The 18,576-nt window shown below is 41.5% G+C and overlaps 1 protein-coding gene across 3 annotated transcripts in view; it reads right to left on the bottom strand.

The window, feature by feature from the left end:
- Positions 1-1,551: 1,551 nt before the first annotated feature.
- Positions 1,552-18,576, bottom strand: part of ahcyl2b (adenosylhomocysteinase like 2b) — a 37,068-nt gene continuing 20,043 nt past the window's right edge. Inside the window, exons 2-17 of one of the 3 annotated variants that reach the window (XM_063905601.1) lie at positions 15,933-16,041; positions 10,705-10,848; positions 10,304-10,404; positions 10,119-10,221; positions 9,934-10,028; positions 9,743-9,849; positions 9,020-9,136; positions 8,838-8,901; positions 7,834-7,922; positions 7,683-7,753; positions 7,021-7,115; positions 6,475-6,573; positions 5,885-5,953; positions 5,706-5,784; positions 4,994-5,114; positions 1,552-4,456 (exon numbers count right to left, since the gene is read on the bottom strand). In XM_063905601.1, coding sequence (XP_063761671.1) covers positions 4,450-4,456; positions 4,994-5,114; positions 5,706-5,784; positions 5,885-5,953; positions 6,475-6,573; positions 7,021-7,115; positions 7,683-7,753; positions 7,834-7,922; positions 8,838-8,901; positions 9,020-9,136; positions 9,743-9,849; positions 9,934-10,028; positions 10,119-10,221; positions 10,304-10,404; positions 10,705-10,848; positions 15,933-16,041 — 1,470 coding nt within the window. In that variant the 3' untranslated portion in view covers positions 1,552-4,449. Of the gene's footprint in view, positions 4,457-4,989; positions 5,115-5,705; positions 5,785-5,884; positions 5,954-6,474; positions 6,574-6,933; positions 7,116-7,682; positions 7,754-7,833; positions 7,923-8,837; positions 8,902-9,019; positions 9,137-9,742; positions 9,850-9,933; positions 10,029-10,118; positions 10,222-10,303; positions 10,405-10,704; positions 10,849-15,932; positions 16,042-18,576 lie in introns of those variants that run through there. The other 2 variants (XM_063905602.1, XR_010167809.1) reach the window with 2 other exon arrangements.

The raw sequence follows: 18,576 nt of genomic DNA, 5'->3' as shown, positions 1-18,576 counted from the left end.
TGTCCTTGGTAATAAAACGTTGAGCAATTCAATCTGCTGTCAGTGGTACACATCAGTTGTGTCTGCTTCTTTATTTCTGTGACAGTTCAATTGTAAGATGGAGGTGGAGGCGCCCACACCCTCCCTTCAGGGAAGCAAGTGAATTATTGATATATGGAGGTGGGGGCTTGTGTGTATAATGGCAACAATTTCTACCAACACACACTAACGCCTGACTGTGAAAAACCACTTACGATGACATGATTAGATTGTACAGTCGAGCTTCTGGTACTGCTGGTTAAATCACTTTAGACTCAAGTCTCACAAAGCTATATATCCATGCATATTTTCTATAATGATGACAACTGTCCAGCAGTGGCTCAGTCAGTGGCTTGGACTGGGAATCGTAGGGTCGCCGGTTCAAGTTCCCGAACAGACTTGTAAAATGGAAAGTGGACTGCTACTTGGAGAGGTCCCAGTTCACCTCCTAGGCCCTGCTGTGGTGCCCTTGAGCAAGGCACCGGACACCTCCAATCCCCCCTCCCCATTGCTCGATAGCTGCCCACTGCTCCTAGTACTAGGATGGGTTAAATGCAGAGGACCAATTTCACTGTGTGTGCTCTGCTGTGTGCATGTATGTGACTAATAAAGAGGGTTTCATCCTCCGATTCTATCTATCTAGATGAGAGTTTTCTAGAAGTTGTCAGATGGTTGTATCTGTGGTTCTAGGATGCTGCTTATTTTACACTTATAGTCTCCAAGCCCAAGTTGAAATAAAGTTGGTGACATCAGGGTTATTTCTAAAACGCCTCCATAGAGCATCTCCAAAAATAACAATTGACACGGCTCCAGATTACACTCAAATTTGCGTGCACATTTAAAATGATGTTCCAAATACTCTGAAGCCAGCACATTTGTTCTCCCAAAACGACATTTTTCAGATCAGAGAATAGAATTACACTTCTGTTAATGGTCAAAGTCAGGATTTTCATTTTTAAATGAACACTTTCATTGTGTTTATTTTATACAATTGTTTACAATGTAAAAGTGTACATTTCTTTGATATCGACCATGATGGGTTAATATTTGAAATATAGTTATATTTTCTAAAGATACAGTTCAGCAATTTCATGACTATATTAAGTCTTTCTCCTTTAATATAGTCAAAAGAAAAAGGAGTAGTCCCCTGAGCCGGATGACTTTAATACAGTACAATGAAAACTCACTTTCCATCTGAACAGATTTTGAAAATCTCTTCAGACCTTGTGCCTGTAGGTCTTAAACATTTAACTTTCAGGGTCCAAATGGGCTAACTTTGTAGAGTTGATTTGTGTGTCACAAATAAATAAAAGGCTCACAGCCAGCTGTAGATGTCAGAGACGTCCCAGTGTGTTGGCTCCTGGCTCAGATGACATCACTGTGGCTGGGACAGATCTCAGCAGCTGCACCCCTTCCCCCAACACACATAACCACTACGACTGAGAAACCGGACTGCAAAGACACACAAACACCTACACAAGTGGGTGATTATGTGTAGAGACCAGTCGAATAAAGAAGATGAACACAAAGGGGTTACCGTTTTTTTACATCTTTATTCAGTAAGATTACAGAATGTTTTAAATTATTGCTCATCATCTACCATTATCACTTGCAATATTTAAACATAGGGTATTTTTTTATTTAATCGACAACTTAAAACATGTTTGAGAATTTGCCAGTTTGCACTGTATTAGGATTTACAACAATAAATACAGGAGTGGATCTTCTTTTACCTTCCTATACTTTTAAAGGTTGTCATATCTGTATATAGAGTATATACAGATATGATGCTGGTGTCTTCCCCCGCCCACCCGTACGACCAAACTAAAAAAATGCTTTCTCCCCCTAACGCACAGGCTATAGGATCCTGAGGCAGCTGTTAACGGAAAGCAATTGTAGACGAAAAGATGTGTTCAAAACACTGAAGGACATTAACACACACACACACACACCTCATCATCTATAATCACCTTATCTTTCTCTCCAGAGGTTATACACACATTCACACCTACAAAAGGGTAAAGTAAGACAACAGGTTTAAGAGCACAGGTCGCACGACTATAAGAAGGGTTTCTCAACTGCACAAGGAGACATTAATGCACACACATTGTGATAATGAGGTTGTGCACTGTGACACAGTGTAGGATCTTTGGGCGTATGCTAGGTCACTACGCGCCTATAAATGTATATTTCTTTATACTTTAATTTGCTTTTATCAAATGAATAAGGAATAGTTTGACATTTGGGAAATACTCTAATTGACATACTTGTTGAAACTTGGATAATAAGATCAATCCTACTCATAACTGTATGCTAAAATTGTAGCTGTGGATAGCCGCCAGTTAGCTTAGGTCGAAGACGGTAAACAGCGGAAAACTGCTACCCTGGCTTTGTCCAAAATGAACAAAATTTAGCTGCAAGCATCTTTAAAGCTCACTTAAGTTTTGCTAATTTTTAAAATGTTTTTAAAGCAAACCCAACTTTCAGAGGCGTTTGTAGTTGGACAATGTTGCCCTTTAACCTTCATGCTAAAATGAGCTAACTGGCTGCTGGCATACATTTTCTTAAGAGTTCTCAAAAGACTTTTGTTGATGTTAAAAAGTTTGTTAATATACTAGTCAGTGTTACACAGCAAATAAACTGCATTACCTGTGCCTATTTTTAGTCTGAATGAGCAAAACTGGTAAATGAAAAAGCTTTTTGTGCTATTTCCTCTCATTAGAAATGTGTAAAATGATCCAAGACCTGAATATGTGTTTTTAAGCATGTGATCCCTCTCTGTGAGGGGAATGGTGGCAGCGTCTCTCAGCAGGTTAGCAGAGCACCTGATGGGTTCAGGTGCAGAGCCAGTATTGCGGCGGGCGGGGAGAACTTGGCTGTCAGCTGAAATGACTGTCAGGACTTTCTAATTTGCACCGTCATGTCAGCTGGAGAGAATCTAAGCCTTTCAGGAGGGGAAGAAGAAACTCAAATATTTCAAGGCTAGCAAGCCAAGTTTTTTTTTTCTTTTTTAAAAGGGGGGACATTTCCATTTACAGGCAGATTCATGTGGATTTACAGCGAGGGTAAATGTGCTTCTTGAAGAGAGAATAATTCTTACTTGTTAAACAGAACTTTTTCAGTGAGTACCAAAGAGTTGTAGTGTGTATGGTAAATACTGTAAAAAAAAACATACATTTTTTTTGTTGAGGACCTGATTGAAGATCTGTTTAAGTACCGGCCAGGCAGCAATTAGCTGCTCATTTGGTTTCTCTTTAAATATTTTCTGTCACAGTATTCAAAGTGAGGGCTTAAATACATTTATTACACTTATCATCAGAACACTTAATTGCTTATCTTTAGGACATATGATGATTCCTTTCGAAAAGTAATGATAGGAGGTGGCGCAGGAGAGAAAAGGATAGAAAATGCTTCAATATAAATATCTAAATATACAGTATTTAATGGTCTGACAACCTGCCATGCTTCTAATACAGTAAAGTCAGTATTGGTAAAGGAAGAGACTAAATGAAATCTCTCACAAGATGGAAATACTTCAACACAGGCGCCTTGTGAGCATGGAAGCCGAGAAAGAAGCAGCCAATGAGATGTTTTCACTGTGGCTTTGAGTGACAGGTGGGAAGACCCGGTCCAGTCATACTAAGAAAAGTTCTGAAAAACTACAGGCTGATCGGATAGGACAGAAAACATAAAAAGAACCGTTTAAAAACAGACACAACGGTGAATCTCAATGAGGAGGATCAAATAAAAGACATGATATGATTGGACCCTGAGATCCCGCCTAATCCCCGCCCACTAGATCTTAACCCCGCCCTCTCAATATTACGCAAGAGAAAAACAAAATCACAGGTAGAAAAGAGAAGACAACAAAAATAGGACATGAAAGAAAAGTGTCCGTCACTGAATCTTCAACGGCCATCATTCACACAGATTTTTTTTTCTTAAATCAAGTTTTTTGTTTTTATATAGTATATATCTTTTAAGCATCAATAATTTCATCTTTAATAGTTAAACAATAAAAGATCTGGCAATGGGAAGGGGAGGGTGGATGGAGGATTTACATACAAGTCGACATACAAACGAGTGATTAAAGAGAAAGAGAGATAATTGTGGTGAAAAAGGAAGAAAAACATCTTCCAGAAGAAGACGTCGCGGAGCTAGCTCACGGCTAATGGCGGGAGCAGCTCCACAGATTTAGAATTACCATTATTGTTGTCGAGCGAGAATAAATAAAACGGCTGCCATAACGCAAGATAAGCCCAGGCCCCTCCTCAGGTTCAGTCAGAGCTCCTCCCCTACCTCCCCCCCCAATATATAAAGCAGGTGTGTCCTTCCTTCTGTTCTCCTCCTCCTCCTCCTCCTCCTCCCCCTCTATGAGTCTGTGCCAATCATGGAGTATTTGTATTTCTGCAGTCAAACGCCGACACTGGTTTAATACCTGAGGGAGAAAAGGGAGAAAGCACACACGTTAGGATGATAGTTGATTTAAATATAGAAAGGTGAAAACAACTTTACGGTCTCTTCCTTTAAAGGATAATCCCTTAAATGTCAGCACATAGTAGCTAAAAAATAAATAAATTACCGAGCAAGGGTAGGGGGTAATAATCTGAGAAAAAGGGGAATTTCTCCAAAGAATATAATGTTATTAAATCATTAAAAAAAACTATTTAAAATCAACCCTGCAAATTTTTCACACACTATTTTTCTAGGATATTTTCTTTTAAATGTGTGACTTTAATTGAACTTAATTTCTGAGTTTGATCTTGCCATTGTACCTATTTAAACCGGCAGATATCTGAGATTCATTTACAGATGTAATCCCGGAAATCCTGAGTGTTTACAGAGAAATGTACCACCCTCCATGTGGCTTCACTTTATTCTATACAACATACAATGCTTCCAACACGTTGTCGTATAAAGCACCTAAAGTCCTTTCAAAATAAGATTGTTGTCAAGTGTTGACGTGTTTGCTTACCTATAGTAGTTTGGCTTAAAGGGCCCGTTCTTGTTCAAGCCCAGATACTTGGCCTGCTCGTCGCTCAGCTCTGTGAGATGTGCGTCGAATGTGGGGAGATGTAGGCTGGCCACATACTCATCTGAAATGGCAAAAAAGAAAATAAACATTTCACCATGACCAGGTGTCTGTGGCTGATCCATTATCCAATGACGGAAGCTCTCTGATTTACCGTCTGTTTCTTTCCTTCTTCCTTCTCCACATTCTTCCTTCCTTCCTCATCTCACCCCTTCCTCTCCTCGCATCCATCATCAGTGTGTGCTGTGCTAGCAGCAGCCGACACTGACCTACATTTGCCTCTGTTTTTATTTACTTTGTGTGTGCTCTGCTTTAAGTCACAGAGAGAACGCTAAGAGATGTGACGGGCAGCGCTGCAGACATGCTGCACAGACACACACACACACAGAGTCAGTCCACTGTGAATGATATCCACAGTCTGAGCAGATGAGACTGACTGTGTTGTCTATAGAGATAAAAGCAATTTGCCTGCAGGCTCTCTGCTCGGGCAGAAACAACCTCCCTGGAACGACTTCCTGCTTAGTGGCTACTTCAGTACCAAACAGGGGAATTTTGGATCATGCTGGCGTGATATCTTGCCACGTGTTTGAAGTATTTTTGTATTCAGAGGTCTGGTTGATTCCTTAGCAAATTGTGGCCTGAATAATAGTCTTACCCATCTTCTTGGGCAGCAGGTAAACATCCTGTTTGTAGCGTCCCTCTGGGGCGTTGTACAGCTCTATCAGAGCCAGCGCCTGGGCGGAGAACACAAGTGTGAGTCACAAACACACTTTTGCCAACATCTTTATAAATGTGAAATACAAAAACTAAATCATGTGAACTAAATTGTTTTACCTGGGTGGTGGCGGTGATGGAGAGAACAAAGGTGGGCACAGTGGAACAGCTGAGGTTCAGCAGACGACCCTGTAGAGGAAGACAAGTGTATGAGAATGTATGATTGTGAAGCCTTGCATTGTAAAACAAGGTGACAAAGCTCTTATTTTGAAAACCAGCTATCGAAAAGTCACTATTTCTGAAGCACTAAATGATTACGTTAAGATTATGTATCAGCTCTTTAAATATATTTTGGAACAGAGAGCTATGATGGAGGCAGGAGAGGTGAGGGTGGAGGATCTACTGATGAGGTTAAAACCTGCTGGAGATCTAACAGCAGCAGAGACACAGCCGTCGATAGACAGACTGCTCTCATTCTGTCAGTGTGACACACACGCCTATTCTTAAACTGCAATGTGCATCTGCAGTGTTGTTTCTGTAAGTATAATCCCTCGTTCTTTTCAAATTTATTTACAACATCTCAAATAAATAACAGTCTCCAGCTAGGAATTTTAAAAGTGCTTATACTGATGTGTTCTGAGTGAGTGAGTGAGTGAGTGAGTGAGTGAGTGAGTGAGTGAGTGAGTGAGTGAGTGAGTGAGTGAGTGTACCTCAGCCAGCAGCACTATCCTCTTGCCATCAGGCCAGATGACGTGGTCCACCTGAGAGCGCACTCTCTCCCAGGTCAGCTCAGGAGTCCGGAGGCTCGCCTACAGGAGGAGCAAATAATCAATCAGTCACACATTTGTTAAAGCTGCAAAATTCATCATAAGTTTATCAAAATTGCAATATTTTCGAGTGCATTTTTATGTTTAGGAGAATAGAATCATTGCACCGTGACCCTCATCTCTGCACACTAATTGTAAGACACTCTGCATGAGCACACGGGTAAAAAGCTTAATTATACTTAAGAACTAAGCTGTTCTAACAACAGCATTACACAGTGGGATCATAACCTTCATTAAGGGTTTGGGAAAGGTTAAAGAGGTAAAAAAGGAAGCAGTAAAGGAAGCTTATAGTTCATTTGTCCCTGGCTTTTTAAAATTCTGACCACAAATGGTTCATCTTACATCAAACTCTTGTCCTCATGTCACGTGGTTTGTTTTATTCACTAATGTTTCGGTTTCTTTACAAGGTATCTCTAGCTGGAAACTGACCACATCGATCTCAGTGTTGGAGTGTCCCATGTTGCAGACGATGCAGCCGTTCTTCATGCGGTCCAGGTACTCTCTCACCACCACGTTCTTATTGCCTGAGGGAGGAGGAGAGACGATAAAAGATGAGGACAAATGACAGAACGCAGAGCAAGACGGTCACAAATCAAAAATATGAAATAGACAAAAAGATAGACACAACGAAAGACAGTAGAGGAGCTTTATCATTTATGTCCAAAAGCTGCTCGATATTTTTATGACAGCTTATTTCCCCCTTATTTCACTACAGAAGCATTATTAATTCACAAGAATCAAACAAGTTAAAGGAGCTAACTTAATTTACACCACTTTGTTTTAAAAAGGGAACATCTTTCATGAGTCCCATGCAGCTTCTTCTACCTTATTATCTTTCTGTCTGTCATATTGCAGTCACCCTTTGAGACCCCCCCACTGCTGCAGGCCTGCCAGCGAAACATTAAGTAAAGACGCAGAGAGGCGAGTAATTCTCAGCTCTAATTAAGTGCAACTCCCTGGCTGCTGATCTGAGAACTTGATTAGCGACTGTGACGACAGAGACTGAGAATCTGCCCAGTCATCCTGAAGAAACGCCGAGAGAACGCCATGTTGCTCGCACAGAGAGCGGCGGCGGCGGCGGCTGAGCCCACCTGTGCAGGTGATGACGATGTCCACTTGTCTGATGACTTCATTCAGTTTCACCAGCCTGAAGCCGTCCATGCTGTGGTTGGGAGATAAAAGTGTGTGAAGCTAATGGAACACAGCAGTGGTGCATAGGAAGTGAGACGAGTGGAGTCTTACCACGCCTGCAAGGCACAGATGGGGTCGATCTCTGTGACGTACACGATGGAGCCCATGGCTTTGAGGGCAGCGCAGCAGCCTTTGCCCACCTGGGAGTGAACGACAAGAGATAATAAGCACAGCAGTATGTTTCAATCATTTATCCGTCAGTTAAAGCAGGCGGTGTTTCAGTGGGAGCCTGTCTTATCGTATCGGCTGTTTTACTGTTTATCCTTTTTTACTTTATGTGGAGTCTCATTACAGACTTTCATTTTGTTACTCATTAGAGAATGATCAACGTTTTCAGATTGTGATATTGTGACTGTTGAAAACATTGTCTGCTTTTCATTTGAAGTTTAGAAAACTAAGAAAAATCAAAACAAAACAAAAAGGTAATTTCCAGGAATATGCATGAACCACATATTCCCAAATGTCCTGAAATTTAAAATCCCAAAGCATAACAGAGGGGGAGATTCTTCCCCTTCATTAAGCCATAGATTGGCTGGCTGGCTTACCCATTTCTTTGTATTTGCTAATATAGCAGCTAATCTATACTCCAAATTAGTATTTCATTTTTAACACTAGTGGAAACCCAAAATGGATGTCCCGAATAAAAGTCATTTTTGTTGTTTTCACCTTTCTTTAAAAAACACAATATCATTTTTTTACCATGAATTATTCAACAGTTTTCCACGGTCTGGTAGTCTTTGATGATGAACCATCCAGCAAAACAGAATCAAACAGAAGCTGTCAACAGCAGCTGGCCAATGCTATAGATGGTGAGGATTGCATAGCTCTATAATGACCTGTCACCATTTATATTAATCAATATGCTGAAAAGAAAACCTTTGGCGTACTTAATTCCCTGTCCCCTACGTACTTTGGTGCCTAAAAAAAGGGGGAGGCCGATCCTCTATCTCTAGATCTCTCCGTATAGTGAAGTAGATTCTTATTATTTCAGTAATAACAGTATTTCAGAATAGAGGTGTAAGATATATGTTCCCGTATGAGAATGTCCTCCTTACCTCTCCGTACCCACACACCACCACCTGTTTGCCTCCGAACATGACATCAGTGGTCCTCTTCAGGCTGAGGACAGAAACACCATTATTTTCCCCGGCAGAGTAATACATATTCAGACTGTTTGGAACAGAGTGGAACCGCCCCACAATAAATACTCTGTTCTGTTTTAATATACGTCTCATACCCGTCTAGGATGGACTCCCTGCAGCAGTACAGGTTGTCAAACTTCTGCTTGGTCACCGAGTCGTTGACGTTCATGGCTGGAACACACAGCTTCCCCGCCTTGGACAGCTGATACAACCTACACACAAACACAAACAAATCATTTGTATGACTAGTGTTGCCAATGCAGCTTCAACCCGTAGGCAGTTTTGTATGTATTATCAAACAAATATTGCTCTTTAACATTATTTTTTTTTGGTTTTTGGAACAAATACAGCTTGAAAGGGAATATTCTGTCAAATAAAAGAATGTGAATTTTGGAAATGATTGTATTTATTTCATTAAATATTGATTTTCTGATCTGGAGGTGTTCCGATCACACAAGTCAGAAACAATACTATGCAACTGTGAAATATAAGCTCTGTGAAATGTTAGATTGTCAAGCTCCATATTTGTTATGTCTTGCAAAATGTAGATTATGCATCTGTTCTTTTGTGTGAACCCTTTTGGCTGAATGTTTGTATGAAAGGATGTATAAATAGTTATTATTGTTAACATTTCCACCACTAGATGGCGATGGTGCACCAGAAACTGTGAGTGTCAATAAGTGTGTGAAGTTTGGAAAAACTACTTGTACATTCTCTCATTTAAACTAGAGTGAACTGGTTTTATCTGGGGTAAGACGTAATATATATTTCAAAAACATTGCTTAAGATAAAGAAGGATGTGTTCACATGTGTCTTACCTGTGCACACCGGTAACACTCTCCTCTACAATGCCCTTTATCTTCTTGAACATGTTGGGGTACTTTTTATAGATCCAGTGAGTCAGGTCTCCACCGTCATCCAGGATCTGACAGAGTAGAACAGAGAGAAAATATTTAAATTGGGTATGAAAGACAGTACGTAAGCTTTGTTTAGAGTGTAGGTGTGCTACCATATTGGGTTGCCAGCCTTCCACGTTGACACAGCGATCGATGCACCACCAGAAGTCGTCCTCTGACTCACCCTTCCATGCAAAAACACTGAAACCTAGAACCGAGACAGGAAGCATTTTATTCATATACCGAAAAAAGCAGGAAAAGGATTTGGTCACACACATCAATAAGCTTTCAGTCTCACCTCCTTCTGCCAGAGCAGCTGCCACTTCGTTCTGGGTGGAGTAGATGTTGCAGGCGGCCCATCTACACTGAGCCCCCAGAGCTGAGAGGGTCTCCATCAGCACCTGAGGAGGAGAGTGTGTCATCACAGCTGCAGTAAAGATAACTTATGATAAAAAGGTGTGTGTGTTTTGCATTCCCACTCACAGCAGTCTGGGCAGTGATGTGGGTGCAGCCCACCACCTTGGCCCCGGCGAGGGGTTTCTCCCCCTGGGCTCGCTTCCTCAGAGCCATCAGGGCCGGCATCTCTGAAAGACACACGAGAGAGCAGATAATCAGCTGGATGTTTGAGGAACTCCAAACGTTTAATCCTTCTGACACTTCATCGCTAATCCATCGACTCATCCTGCTGAAGCAGTTACTGATGCTAAGGGTGTGTGTGTGTGTGTGTGTGTGTGTGTGTGTGTGTACGTAGTGATATGTATGATTGGTGTTTATGCGTTGGTTTCTAAATGTTGTCCTCACAGTCTCACACACACACTTTATGTCTGGATTAGTGATGGACTCGGTGAATTAATTAAGTAATGACTGATGGTCGTTTGGTTTACCTTGCTCTGCAATCTCGATCTCTCTGCGTCCGAAGTCGGCCTGTTTGATGTTTTTGATGCAGAAGTCTCCGTTACCCTTGGAGTTCTTCTGCTGTTTGTCCCGAGGAGACGTCTCATCGTCAGAGCTGTCCGTGTACGACGCCGCTAAAGAAGAAACAAGCACATAAACACTATCTGTCAGTATCTCACACACATAAAGGAGGTAGAAAATAGGCTTGTAACGAATTGACTGTTTTCATGATTTTATTTCTACTCGTTTCAAACTACAACGTATTAAAAGCTGGTTTCCTATTAAGAATTTTGGAGGAGGCCATTATCTACTTATAAGTGCCATCTGCTAACAAGACATTAACACGACTCTAACAGAAACTTAATTTCTACTTATCGGTTCTGCGCCACTCGACTCACTTCGGGTTAGAGTAAAAGCAAAAAAGGCAAGCAATGATTCTCTTGGACCAGTCAGTGTTTTGCTCTACCTTTTAATACCCTTTTAGCTAGCTTCGAACCGGCCAACGGGTTAATTAAACCAGGTATTATCCACAACTTTGCTAATGGAAAACACAGAAAGAGTAAGTTGTGTAGAGCAGTGGAGTATAATTAAGCGGAAATGCAGATTGACAGCCTTGTGCCCAGAACTTGCTATGCTATCATAATCAACAAAGTACACACACTGTTGTTCTCCGTTAGAGAAGATTACTCAAACTCAAGGCAAGGATATTTACCCAATGCTGAAGTCTTCTGACCTCCATGGCACTTCAACTATGGCCTGTGTTTTTGCATCGGTAACCCCTAGATTACAAGGGTTTCATTGAACTGTTTAACCGTATGGACCGCTGCCAATGGTCAACAGAGGGATCAGCATGTTCAGCCGACTAAGAGATCTCAACCCATGACTCGGCAATTCCTGCGGTGTGAAAAGGATCGATTACATGGTGCCTTTAAGCGCAGGCATTATGTCGGGGGAGTTAAAGGGCCGATGGACTATTTCCCATCGGCCCTGAGGATGACACGCGGCACCCGGCACCGCTAAGACAAAACATCACAGCCTCAATGTCAGCGTGTTTACAACCAGCTTATGGATCAGTCTCATAAATCCTCTTCCCTTCACCATCCTCTGCCTCATCTCTCTTGGGATGCACTGATAAAAACAGAAACGCTGGTTAATGCGGGAATTAAATCCAGCCCGCGGTCACGGCCACGTGGAATCTTACTTTAATCTTCTGTTTTACTTTGTTTTTAATCCCTTTAAAGCCTATTTACGTGTGTTTACCATGCCATGGGTTTACACCTCGCCTTAATGACTTTATTTGCATGTAAAGCACCTTGAATATCTTGCAGATTTGTGTGTTTGTCCTTTCAACAGCAAAGGCAATTTAGAGCTTTAAGGTTTCATACCGCAGGAACAAACACAATGCGTCCTTTGGTTTCTTCACTGTGAATAAAGCCTGTATTTTTACTCAAGCCTGCAATTAGACTTTGGTAGGCCACAGATTCATGCTGGCCAGCTCAGAGTTTAATTGATTATAAAGCCATGTGTAAAACCCCTCTGCAAAAACCCCAGTGTCTTCGCAATATAATACTGCAGTGGAACGTAAAGATGGTAAAAATGCACAAAGGAAACGTGTCCCCGCAGCACATGACCATGCAAAATGACCATGGATCAGTACCAGATAACACTGGGTACCTCGCCAGCACTGTAGCAACACTGCAGTTAGAGAACATGCTGTACTGTGCAAGAAAGGGAAAGAGCTTTAAAGGAAAAAAAAAGAATATTCCATGAGTACCGTTTTTCTTTTGAAACCTCCCATCCATACTGACAGGAGGAAAGGGTGATGGTGGGGGGGGGGGTACAGAGACTTGTGTCTGGGACAAAGCCAAATACAGTGAGCTGGTGAAGATAAAGACATGGAGGAGGAAATACTTTACCATTCTTAAACTAGGGAATATTACTCCTTATATCTATAACTGTTATTATAGATTTAAGATAAAACTTGGTGTGCATTAAAAAAAGTCATCCAATGATGTAGAATTGTACCCCTACAGTCAGATTTGTCTTTTTCTTATGGGCATTCGTCCAAAACCCGACCCAGTTCAAAGAGTAACACCAGCTGTCCCGTTAAACTACTGTAGACCTGCATTCAGTCCTTTTGTACTCTTATCTATTCAAATGGTTTCGCTCTAAGCAAATCACCGCAAGCGTTCTTCTACGTGTGATTGGCGCTTGCTACAAAAGGAGCTATGGGGGAAAAAGTGGTGGAACTTCACACGATTAACTGCTTCCATCGACATGATTTGATCAAAGTAAACAGACTGAAACAAACAAGAACTGCATTGGTATCGGTTCCACTTTGAGGATAATGGTGGCGGTGTTTCTGGGGGTATATTAAGCCCGACCACATTTCCATATTGTTTTTATTTTTATAATTTGTAGTCTTGTCGCCCGGACAGTGAATGCACTACAAGCAATTTCTTCAGACTTACTGGAGCCACAAAAGGGTAAAAATTGGGTAAAAATGAACGACTTGTTTGAAAATATTTGGCCGTAACAAATCTAAAACTCTTATTTCACACAACTAAATTACCACAAACCAATATGTCTTGTTTTCCTCTCATTCAAAAACGTATTACAAGGCCCACAATCTTAAAGGGAACCTTTTATAATCTTAATCTAAACCAAAGTGTTCCTGGGAAAAGTTCTCCTCTGCACTGTGGGAACCATCAAAGAAATGAGAGGCACTGTGGTGAGGGAATTATGGGAGAAGACAGGGAATCAGCGGACAGGGTGGGAGAGAAAAAAAAGAAAGAGGATAATAACACAGATGGTTCAAAAAGGGGGATAATAGGGCCACACATGTTTCTGAGAAAAATAATGTTGGCTGCACTGACGCATTTCACTTTTACAGTTGCTGCTTAATACGCAAGGAATCCGAAAGCACAGCTAGTTTGTCGAATAACTGAGTGAAATAAATGCAGCTCTGATCATTATCTCAATATCTAGTAGAATAAATCCAGATCATACTTAATGAGAGCACCTCAGGCTGGAGAGGAAGGCTCTTGGCGGGAGGTGAGAGGAGGGAAAGATTGAAGACAGGACAACACAAGATGTGTGTTAAAGTGAAATGGGAACAAATCCAAATCCCACCATAAAGGGGACCCAACATCGAGCCAGCTAACTTTGATCTTAGACCAGCAAAGGTCTAGATCAAAGCAGAGCTGAATTCAAGAAGCAAATCAATAGATATACAAGTTCCAGCAGTCCCCTTGAAAACATAGAGTAATGCATTGCAGGTCAGCTGACCCTTGTTGCTAACCCTAACCCTAAACGGCCTTTGATGGCCGGCAAACGTCCCAGTGGGAAGTCACAAGTCATCATTTCTCAGAAAGAGTAATATATACTAACTATATTTTAAGCACCCATCCCATATTACTAACTGAAACTCCATTTGTGCATCTGCCGGCCATCTGTTTGTCCATCATATTCTGCTAATGAAGATTAAGCCATCACGTCAATGACCCTGACACACTGCTGGAACTCTAAAAGCAGAGTTCACCAATGTGTACACACTGTGTTTCAACTATGGATGCTCCGAGGGCAGAACAGGATTATTCATATCAGACGGTCTCTCTTGAAGACAATACTTTTCTTTAGAGGTTGCCTTTTGTGAAGTGAAGTTGGACATTTTTGGAAAAACAGTGATTTTGACCTGTAGTCAAAGCAGTGTTAATTTCGTCAACGAAAACTATGACGAAAAAAGTTCGTCAACAACCTTTTCAACATGACTAAGAGGAGACGATGACGAGCTAAAAATAGATTTTTGATTATTAAAAACTATGACGAAATCTGTATTTTGTTTTCGTTGACGAGACGAGACAGGACTAAAGTGTAAATGGTGGACTATCGGACATTCAAAATGCAGGATATTTTATTTTCCTCTTCCGGCTTCGGGTTCAATAACCCACTTTTTCCAAATAAGTGGACAGGCAAGCTCTTCTTTTGGAGGCCGTTGTATTTATTAAAACCTGTTACACATATACTTTTGTTGTTGCTGTTCCGCTCACTTCTCCAGACACATACACGCTCACTCTTGCTCGCTCTACCATGCACACACACATGCAGCGCCACGCCTCTCTCTCTCTCTCTCTCTCTCTCTCTCTCTCTCTCTCTCTCTCTCTCTCTCTCTCTCTCTCTCTCTCTCTCTCTCTCTCTCTCTCTCTCTCTCTCTCTCTCTCTCTCTCTCTCTCTCTCTCTCTCTCTCTCTCTCTCTCTCTCTCTCTCTCTCTCTCTCTCTCTCTCTCTCTCTCTCTCTCTCTCTCTCTCTCTCTCTCTCTCTCTCTCTCTCTCTCTCTCTCTCTCTCTCTCTCTCTCTCTCTCTCTCTCTCTCTCTCTCTCTCTCTCTCTCTCTCTCTCTCTCTCTCTCTCTCTCTCTCTCTCTCTCTCTCTCTCTCTCTCTCTCTCTCTCTCTCTTAATGGGATGGGCGATCTGCCTCTGCATGAACCTTATAGCAGAACACCAGATATTACACAAAGTGTTAAGAGGGTGAAATGTTGCTTTACGAATTCCAACACTTAATACTGTCACCTTGATTCCAATTTCAGATACCTGTATTTGCCTAACTGAATTAGTTTATAGAGAGAAAAACATTTTGACTAAAAGTTGACTAAAATGTAATGATTTTTCATCGACTAAAACTGGACTAAAACGTTTTGAGTTGTCGTCGACTAAAACTAGACTAAAACTATGAAGGATAAAAAGGACTAAAATGTGACTAAACTAATAACCATTTTTGTCCAAAGACTAAGACTAAGACTAAATCTAAAATAGCTGCCAACATTAACACTGAGTCAAAGAAGGTCGTTTGCCGTGACCACTCATTGAGACAAGCACCGGAAGTAAGGAAACAGTCCAGCATTAATCCCCCGTAAAACCAATTAACAATCATTCTTGAATAATGTTTAACTTGTGGGCTTAAAAGCAGCTGGAAGATACATTAGGTTGCTTTTTAGAGAAGCTGTTTCCCTCCGTTTTCAGCCTTTAGTGCCACTTTCCCTTGTTTTACCCATCTCACTTGACCCTTAATAGAAACTACAATCAGGCCAAGCAAACAGATTTCCAAGGGGAATCACTTTCTTTATCTCTGGTGTCATAAAAAAAACAAACCGTAATGGAACATGTCCACTATCTGATAAGTAGTGGGCTGTTTGGCATTGAGCAACAGGAAGTGTGTACCTGAGCTGTAGCTGTCTGTGGAGGACTGGGAGATGGAGCGGGACAGGGAGCGCCGGCCAATCTTGGAGGGCCGCTTGTTGAACTCCTGCTTCTGGTCCGCAAACTGGATCTGCTGGTGGAGAGAGCAAAAAGCGACAGAGATCAGAGCGCGATACAGATTTACAACCACAGTAATGAAGATCACATAAAAAGGGTTGTTTTTCTGGCATTATGAAGTTTCAAGCCACCACATATATAAAGAACCTGTGTCCAAATAGTGCCTTTTTCTGTCAGAAAGGCAACAAATCACCACTGTTGTATGACAGACTAGCGTCGCGCCCTTGGATCTGTTGGTGGTACTATATTCCAGTTTGACATCTGTTTTTTTTTTACTCTTACATCCATCTAGAAGGTGCTTGCTCTCACACTCTGTATTAATGAGCTTCATGCCTCAGTCTGAAAGCCTTATAGTGAGAAAAAAAACACAAGCTTCTTCACAAATGTCTACCGGCTGTTTCTGAAAGCTTTCAATACTTTCGGCTGCTACTTTTCTTTCTGGATGTAGTTTTTCATGAGGCAACCCCATTCAACGGCATGTGCTCTGTTCTCATTGGTTCAATTGAAAAAGTTGTATGTGGACATGGGCCTTTAGGTATCTCTTACTTCTTGGAAATAACCACCAGGTTTTGAACACATATACAGTTATTGTGTAAACACACACTGTTGTGATATGGTCGTCAGGGCTGTCAGTAGACTTCAGAGCAAATCTCTTTTTTTATGACTTTCTTTCCCTGCGTCGATACAAGGACAGCGGAATAAGCTTCTTTTTTTTTAAGATATAAGGCTGACGATAAAAAGAAAAGACAGAACGTTTGCAGTGCCGTCTGCAAGGGAGTAGTTGAGTTCACTCTGACTTTTATAAGATAATGAAGACAATGGGGCCGTTATCTACCCGACAACAAGGCCACACAGCAGACCCAAGGTACAACAGTTCATCTCGGGTCTGTGAAATAGGTTTTATTAACGGTAGCCACAAACTGACCATGATCCTATCTCTTTGTTGATCTCTTTCCGTTATTACAGTCAATAGCTTGGTGCATTATAATCCATGTAGTGATAACATTATGGAGAATAAATAGCTCACTTATTCCTATCATAAAAAAAACATGTGAATGGAGTTCGGTGAAAAAGCAATTGAAGTGTGTTTTTCTAAGTGAGAAAAGCTTTTGAATGACGTCAAATTCGCCAATGCCACGCAGACGGAGGTGGTGAGCGGCATTAAAAGAGGAGCAGAATGAGTCAGTGCTTTTCATTTTTCACCGTCCTCATTCTCCTTGTTGAAAAAGGACCGTCCTTGAGTACAATAGAAGCAAATATTTTTAGGTTTCAATCAAAGAGAAATTGCAGGATTTCTGTTCTGTACGCTCTTCTGAAAAGCACCGAGCTCACAAAGAACATTGAGTCTGCCGGAGGTCTCGCACAAAAGTGTTATACTTTTCATGATAGACTATAATAATGTCTTGCCTTTTTTCTCAGTTCTGTGAGCAATTTCTTAAAGGGGCCCTATAACGGTTATTCTCAGGTTCCTATTAATATTTAGTGTCTCTACTGGGACACGTCTCCATGCTTTAATGTTCAGAAAGCTCTTTATTTTTCTCATACTGTCCTGTGCTGCAGCTCCTCTTTTCACCCTCTGTCTGAAACCAGAGCCCAGTCTGCTCTGATTGGTTAGCTGGCCGGCTCTGTTGTGATCGGTCAACCGCTTAGAGATGTCCCGCCCCTTAGCCTAGCACGTACAAGGTGTTGGAGCGCTAGCAAATCGAAGCACGAGTGTTATGTAGTGATGACGCAGAGGTAAACAACAAACTACAATTGAGGGGTTTCAGGCAGAGGGGGGGGGGGGTATTCTGTCGGAGAAAAACTCCTTCTGGAATTTTAGCCTTTGCAGACCCTTTACATGCACAAAACCTATAGAACGAAACTACAGGAAAAGGGCAAACCTCTGAGAGCATAATAGGGCCCCTTTAATACATATACCGTGTCTCGCCCAGTAGTTTGAAATGTCGCACAGAGAACATTTTGGATTTAGAGTGGGGAATTTTGACTGCACCATCTGGGTACTCATAGCACCGAGATTTCTTGTCATAATTCTGAGTATGAACGCACTCAATAGAGCGAGTGCAAGTACAGAAGTCTGTCGCATTATGAGGGGTCAAATGGCAATATTGAAACAAACAGCTGTTCATCAAATGAGGGCGACCTGAGCTCACATTATAAACATGACAGAGCCCCCCCCACCCCCGAGATGTATTATCCCTTATGTAAGAAATACACGGAGGACAGCTAATGGAGGCAGAGATTCTAGTTCACTCTATAGTGACTCAGCAACATGTGAAACGCTCATTTTACAAACCACTGGCTGCTTTTTCAGAAAGGTTACCATGTAGAGTTCATTGAATCTACATTTAGAGTACAGCTTGGGAAAATAAATCTGACTGACTATGAAGAAAGGAATATTTCTACCATATCTGGGTAAGATCTTCTCTTATTTTACATATAAGAGTGTAGAAAATACCTCATGGGGATGAGAAATGTATGCAGACTGCTGAACAAACAATCTGTTGTGTCCGTGACAAGATGCAAACTGGACGTTTTTCTCCTCCCG

The sequence above is a fragment of the Eleginops maclovinus genome, chromosome 17, assembly GCF_036324505.1.
Source record: "Eleginops maclovinus isolate JMC-PN-2008 ecotype Puerto Natales chromosome 17, JC_Emac_rtc_rv5, whole genome shotgun sequence".
Lineage (NCBI taxonomy): Eukaryota > Metazoa > Chordata > Actinopteri > Perciformes > Eleginopidae > Eleginops > Eleginops maclovinus.
This window is presented reverse-complemented; position numbering and strand designations above follow the sequence as displayed.